Source organism: Pundamilia nyererei, unplaced genomic scaffold (assembly GCF_000239375.1).
Source record: "Pundamilia nyererei isolate P.nyererei 1_Seehausen unplaced genomic scaffold, PunNye1.0 scaffold00305, whole genome shotgun sequence".
Taxonomy (NCBI): Eukaryota; Metazoa; Chordata; class Actinopteri; order Cichliformes; family Cichlidae; genus Pundamilia; species Pundamilia nyererei.
In genome coordinates this window covers 6,384-13,347 of record NW_005187706.1, presented here as the reverse complement: position 1 = coordinate 13,347, position 6,964 = coordinate 6,384, and the positions used below count along the sequence as shown (strand labels likewise).

At 41.7% G+C, this 6,964-nt stretch overlaps 1 protein-coding gene across 4 annotated transcripts in view; it reads right to left on the bottom strand.

The window, feature by feature from the left end:
* csnk1a1 (casein kinase 1, alpha 1) overlaps positions 1–4,434 on the bottom strand; it is a 28,877-nt gene extending 24,443 nt beyond the window's left edge. For all 4 annotated transcript variants that reach the window (XM_005751266.1, XM_005751268.1, XM_005751269.1 and 1 more), the window contains exons 1-2: positions 3,676–4,434; positions 3,313–3,419 (exon numbers count right to left, since the gene is read on the bottom strand). In XM_005751266.1, coding sequence (XP_005751323.1) covers positions 3,313–3,419; positions 3,676–3,798 — 230 coding nt within the window. In that variant the 5' untranslated portion in view covers positions 3,799–4,434. The remainder of the gene's footprint in view (positions 1–3,312; positions 3,420–3,675) is intronic.
* Positions 4,435–6,964: the final 2,530 nt, after the last annotated feature.

The following is a 6,964-nucleotide window of genomic DNA, read 5'->3' as shown; positions in this document are numbered from 1 at the left end:
CTTTGGTGACAGCGGGAAGGAACAACTGCCTTTTAACAGGAAGAAACCTCCAGCAGAACCAGCCTCAGGGAGGGGCGGGGCCATCTGCTGCGACCGGTCGGGGGCGAGCATACTTGGATTCTACGTTTGACAATCTAGTCCAAGTAGGGAAAAGTTGAAAGAAAACCCCCAAAACAACTCAATTTAATGTGAAAACCACCAACATGTTGAAAGAAAGCTTTTCATTATTTGAAATACAAATATAAGGTGGGCAACAAAGTTCTGTCCAACCATTCATATAAAACTGCAGCAAATTCCTTTTTTGTTCTACTACAGAACAATCGGGGAGACAAGACGCCACTAATTATTCCTGATAGTTCTTGTCCACCACAAGACCGACGGGTGTGTTGTTGCTGCCCTAACATTTATGTTTTTATTCCATACACAGTTGGTGCACCCACAACTGTGTTCTACATGTACAGTGACAGAAGGCTTTGGTGGCTTTTTAGTCGTCTCATTGTTTTAACACACAAAACAAATGGCTACACAACACACCAGCTACACACTCCAAACACATTCAATGTCAAATCTCTCACATTTCAAACTCGCCATCACTCCCAAAACTTTCCTCTCTTTCTAAGCAACCATTTGCCACGTGCTGCCACATCATTTTTGATTGGCTCATGTGGTACATTTTGTAACCAATGAAAGAAAAGTGTCTGTTTTAGTTTGGAGGGATTTTCCCCTCGGGTATGAAACCTGCTTGCGAGCGCTGACCTTAGAAAATCCAGCTACAAGTCTAAGATACAAAAAGAAAAATGAATTCTTTTATTTTTTTAATAGAACACTTATATGCTAAAACAAGTGCCAGGAGCATTAACAAACAGTACATGATCAGCAGCTTGTTCTGAAGGTCAAATATGAACATTATCACGTGGCTGCTTTGGATAGTTTGATGCATGAAGTCAAAATGTCAAAGATAGGTTAATCTTTCTTTCTTTTTTTAATTAAACTATTGACTATCACACTTTGTCACAATGGATATCTGAGTGAAGACACAATGTCTAAACATTACCTAAATATATTTCTTTGAGAAATGGCTGCTGCACCATGGCGTGCTTGAAATCAGTTGGTACAGTTCCCATTAGAAGACGGGTGTTAATAATGGACAACACACTAGGTCCAATAGTTTCAAAGACGTCTTTAAAATAACGAGTGGGGATAATGTCGAGGCGACACAGAAACAGGCTCACAGGCATCCAACAGCTGATAAATTTGGGGGAACAGAAGCTGGAGGAGTGATATGAGACCTGATAGCAGTGACAAAAAACAAGCGTTTTCACAGGTGGCTGGAGACCCTGGAAAGTGTTTGGTGGTTGATAGCAGAACTAATGGTGTTAATAAGACACGAGGTCTGTGACAGGAATTACAGATGATGTCTGATAAATACTTCTGTCCTAAAATCCTTCCTCTAACACCATCCTGCTAACCAAACAGGGCTTAACATATCAAAGGAGAGCTGAAGGTTTTCTCTTCTTCGTTTCTAACAGCACGTTGAGTCACGTTGTTTAGCCAGGCACCTTTTTTAGGTTTAACACACTCTGTTTTAAAAGGAGCAACAGTATCAAGAGCAGCTGAACAAAGCAGGTGATCAGCGCTCATCTTCAGGGAGCGACTGTCCAGCTGAGGGACACCAATAATCTGTTCTTCAGCAGGAGTGATGATGCAGACTGTGTGCAGGCATTTTAAAATGCAGTCTGTTTTTGGAATACTTCTTATTGAAATGTGTTCCTGTGTATTCAGTGATCAATTATATCAAACAACATTCAAAGGTACAGTTAGAGTCTGAAGCTCAGCTCAACCGGTCTCTGTGGGTTTACCCAGAGAGTCGTGACTGAACTAGATCTGCACGGCAGGGTGGACTCAAAAGCGATAAGGATGAGGGGCAGGTCCAGGTCAGCGCTGCTCATTTCCCAGCTCATCCTGTCTTGATCCCTTTTGGATCTTCTAATAGAAGTCTTGTTTATTTCTGTCACCTACATTTTGCCCTGACCAATTACACATGAATATTAAAAAAAACACAAATAAAAATTAGGATTCCAGCTTTTAAATATAACTCTAGTTCAATGACTTCCACAAAAAACAAACAAACACACGTTATCCAACTTTCACACTGCGTGCCACGATGACAAAGTGACCCAAGCTAATTAAATGGCTCGTTCGTCCCTCTATCATGGTCAGTAGTGACGCGTGTTCACACTGCATTAAAGTTTGTTTGCTCTGTAGTTACCAATGGCTAAAAATGGTCCTTCAAATATGTTCGTCTGTGGACATGAGTGGACGGGTGTTACACCAGAAACCAAAAAATGAACCAGAAATGAGGAAATCCGCCTCCAGTTTCTGCCTTCCAGCACGCTAAAGAAAAATCCAGTTGACCTTTGACAGCTGCAGCCTGCCCTACATTTAACACGGGTCACATCATTAACAGCAGCTACCCAATTCCTTACTAATGCTGGTAATCAAGGCATGTAAGACCTGTCAGGAATCTAAATTATTGTGGTGTCACATCTGTTCTAAATAAACATAAACTAAAGAAAATGTAATGCTTTCATCAAAACAACCGGTCCAACTCACGACTAATGAAACAAAAACGTCATCATAAGCAGTCTTTCTGGCACAGACGATGTGAACAAAGAGGTGAAATACCGCGACACTGGTGCTCGGACTGAAGTGTACACACTGCATAGTTCAAATATACAGTGTGGAAGTGGGACGCAGCTAGTGTACTTAAGATTACCGCTCACCCTAAATGGTTATTATTAGCAGTTACAGCAACTAGTATTACGTGTCCCCGCTGACGGGCCCTGTAGAGGCTTCGTTTACGCGCTGCAAACACACACTGCTGGGCATGGTCTGCTGTTTTCGCTTCTGTTCGCCGCCGCCATTTTCTGACAAGGGAGCGGAGGACATGTTGGAAGCTAGCACAACAAAAGAGCGGCCATTTCCAATCACACAGTCCCCTTTCCGCTCCGTAACAGCTGTAATTCAGGATACAAGTACGCACCTAGGGTCTGTACACGGCTGTCACCACGCAGCCAAAAGTGTCAAACGGAACCGAGAGGGAAGCGTTTGAAAGCGGTGGCTGGAAATACACAATACACAGTGTGTCCTCGTAGCCGTTGGGTTGATTAGCAGGCCTAATGCCAGCAGGGTTCACAATCACTGTTAGCCGTCTTTTTCCCAGAGCAGACGGGACGACATTTATTGACCGAAATAAATGTTTCCATGTTAGTATCGACACAGACGCCGTGCCGCCCAACCATGTCTCCTTACCTGATGTGTGGAATCCCGACACCGCCTTGTAGGATTTTGTATAGTTTGCTTTCGTATAACAACTGCGGATGTCTGGCCTTTTGTGATTCCAATTTAACAGCTACTTCCTGAAAAATAGAAACACGACAACAAATACACTTCAATATTTACCATTCTTTTTACTACTAACATCCAGGGATTCATAAACTGAATGCAGCTAAAAGTATTGTGTAACCCTAGCAGATAAATAGAAGCTGTGCACTTTCCAACCTATAAAGTTATCGCACACATAGGACAAAGCTACCGTCATATTCGGTAAAATTATTTAGCAACTTCCAGAAGACAGCTAAACAATCCAAGATGTAGAAAGATGCACCATATTACCTCTCCATTTGTGATGTTGATGGCCAGATATATGTCGCCGAAAGATCCTGATCCGATTTTTCTGACGAGTTTGTATTTTCCACCGACTATGAACTCTGCTTTAGAGCCACTGCTGCTCGCCATATCCACCAGATATCAAATTCCACCGGATTTGCTTTAGGAAATTCTGTGGCAATTTAGCCCGATTGTCAGCAGAACATACGGCGTCCCGTATATCCACTTGGTGTTACAGGGGGCAATGTGGGCTAGCTGTTACTACAAAATATTTTCGAAAACCAATGAACCAGGCTTCGATAGATCTCATATATAGTTTTCTGGCTTTCGTCTGGCTACAATAATCTTAGTTAAAACACAAACTGGTCAGGTAAACGCTCAATGGCGTGTTAGTATCGACGTACAAACATCCAGAACTAAATTAGAACAAGCCTAAGGCCTTTAACACCCAACCAGCTACCTCGAAGTAGCAACTAATGTCCGTCAAATCTAACGTTAGCTAACGTTAGCATCAAGCTAACGTCGTCGTAACGAACGCAACGGAGAAACTGTCCAGGTTTCCTCTGCAGTGAAGAGCGAAAGTAAATCTTTATACTCTCGCGGGTGCCGTTGCTTCTTCGATCTTTTAAAGACGTTTTCAGCAAACTTTAAGGGTCGAAACCGTCTGTACAAAGTACAACCCACTCACTCCGCCATCTTGTCTTCTCTACCCTTTCTCTCAGCTGGTTGCCGTTGGAGGCGATTAGCTAAGGTACCTCATGGCCCCTTCAGTTGCTATCGGAAATAAAAGTAAATATAAAAAGTATGCCACAAAACTTAGTGCTAAGAAAGGAAATATGCTTTATGTATGCCCGCAGTATAAATGCTTTATAACGCAACATTCTTAGTTTGAATGGCCTTAAAATTTTGTATATTTTGTTTCTTTTTTAATTTGTTTTTTTGTCCTATCGCGTGTCGACGTATGTTAAAGGCCAATTAATTTTTATTAATCCTTTATTTATCCAGGTAAAAATCTCATTGAGATTAAAAATCTCATTTACAAGGGAGACCTGGCATCATAGCAACAAAAGTCACATACCACATAGGTATATAACATTTAAAACAAATACAATATCCCATACAAACATGTGTAAAATATACAATAACAGATCAAATTAAGAGTACATTAAAAACAATCACACTGAGTAAAAGAGCTGTTCTCTCGTTCCTTTAAGACAGACTTAAACTCTCTCAAGGTAACCAATTCTGATCATTTCAGTTCCTTCTGCAGATTATTCCAGGAAGCAGGGGCAGCGTATTTAAAAGCCCTTTTCCCCAATTCTGTTCTGATTTTTGGGACAATCAATTGTATGATTTTGTTCGAACGAAGGTTGTATTGGTTGTGGTTTTTACACATATAAACACATAAATAAGATGGAACCAGCCCAAGGAGAGATTTATAGATAAAAATCAACCAATGGGAGAGTCTGCGAATATGCAAAGATGGACATTTAGCAGCAGCATACAAAGAACAATGATGTACACGACTTCCATAGCCAGTAATAAAACGTAAAGCACAAAAGGCCAACCGTGAAAAGTTCTTTTTGGGGGGTTAACTTTTGTTTGGTTGATAATTTGGTCAGGTTCCACCACAGAGCACTTGAATGCACCAGCAGGTGATGTTTTCGAACAGACTACGTCATGTGACTGGAAAACATGAAATATTATTCCAAAATATGTTACAAATATTTGCCAGAAATTCTACATGGTCATTCAGAGAACGAATATGACAAGGGTAGATTTTTTAGTGGGCAGTCAGAAGACCAAAAAACAGATCTTTGTTCCTCAAGTAGACCACTACGCCTTTTGCTATAATGTCATATTTTATTAGGATTTTTTTATTTTGAGATATTAAAATCACAACAGACAAAACTGGGGGACAGAAAAGCAAAAGAAGAAAGTAAGACAAGTTTGGCAGGGAGAGAAAAAACAAGACAATCTGCTTGAATACCTGCCGGAAAAAAACCACACAGCAGGGAAACCATAGCAACAACCAGCATATGTATAACTAAGAGTAACATACATATGATAAGTGTTACTGAGCAGCACACAGTATTAATATTACATGACATGTTTAGAGGCAGCAGCCGACCAAGATGGTGTGTGGGCACCTGTGTGTGTGAGCGTGCTGTGCTCATAAGGTTTCTGTGTTTAAGTATCTAATAGTGTGTGCGGGGAGCCACAGGCCTGCCCCCCAGGACATGAAAGAGCTAGAATGGTCCAAGACACAGTCATGTTGCAGCGCTGGGTGCTGCGGTACAGAATTCACCGGGTATGGATCCTCTCCGCAAAGATCTCCAAAACAGGCCAATAACATTCCAATCTTCCAAGTCCCAGAGGCAAGTGAAAGGAAGGATACAGTCAGAGTTGTGAAAGAGCTGCTCAGCAGACACTGAAACTACCTCCCAAATGGACATCCAGACATCCAAACTAGTCCTCGAGATTCACCAGCACCTCCCAGGTCGATAATAGTGAGATTCCTCAGCACAGCAAAAAATAACAAGCATGGAGCCAAAAAGTCTTTTTTTACATAAATGGACATTCTTTAAAAAAGACAACTGTCCCGATCCACAAATGAAGACAGCAAATGTTCATGATATCAAAAGAAAGGATGTCCAGGCCAAATGTCTGCATCCAGCAAAAGTGAAAATATATCTGCACACCGGAGAGGAGACTTTCGCTGCACTAACGGAGGCCACGCTGCTGCTGGAGAGTCGAGATATGCTGTGGAGAAACAGAGCATGTTAAGGACAGCTGAAGGAAGGCTGGACGTTAAGGGTAAAGGGCAGAGGTCTGTTGACTCAACTGTGAGAAAGAAAACAAGAGGAGGGGAGTTGAACCTACACGAGGAACAATGAATGCCATGAATCCATAAACATGAAGACGATGTGGACAGTTACATGTCACAGTAATAGAAGAGATATTTCTTAATGTCCTGGTGGTTCGATATGAGCAGATTACACTCATCTGGGCCTCTTTGACATCGTACTGAGCCTTTTTTCCCACAGAGGGGGAAGGTCTCACCCCTCTGACCAGCACAGAGGTAAACACAGTTAAACGACCGTGGTTGACTGGAGGTCCTGCTCTGTGTTATTAATGCCATTTCTTTTGTTTCTCCTGACATATGTCGTGGACATATCCCACACCCATCTACAAGTGAAGCACATTTATGGGAAACACTTGTTTAAACAGAAAGGGGAACATATCATAACATCATAGTTATAATGTAGCACAATCAATAACCCAATCAAGAGAA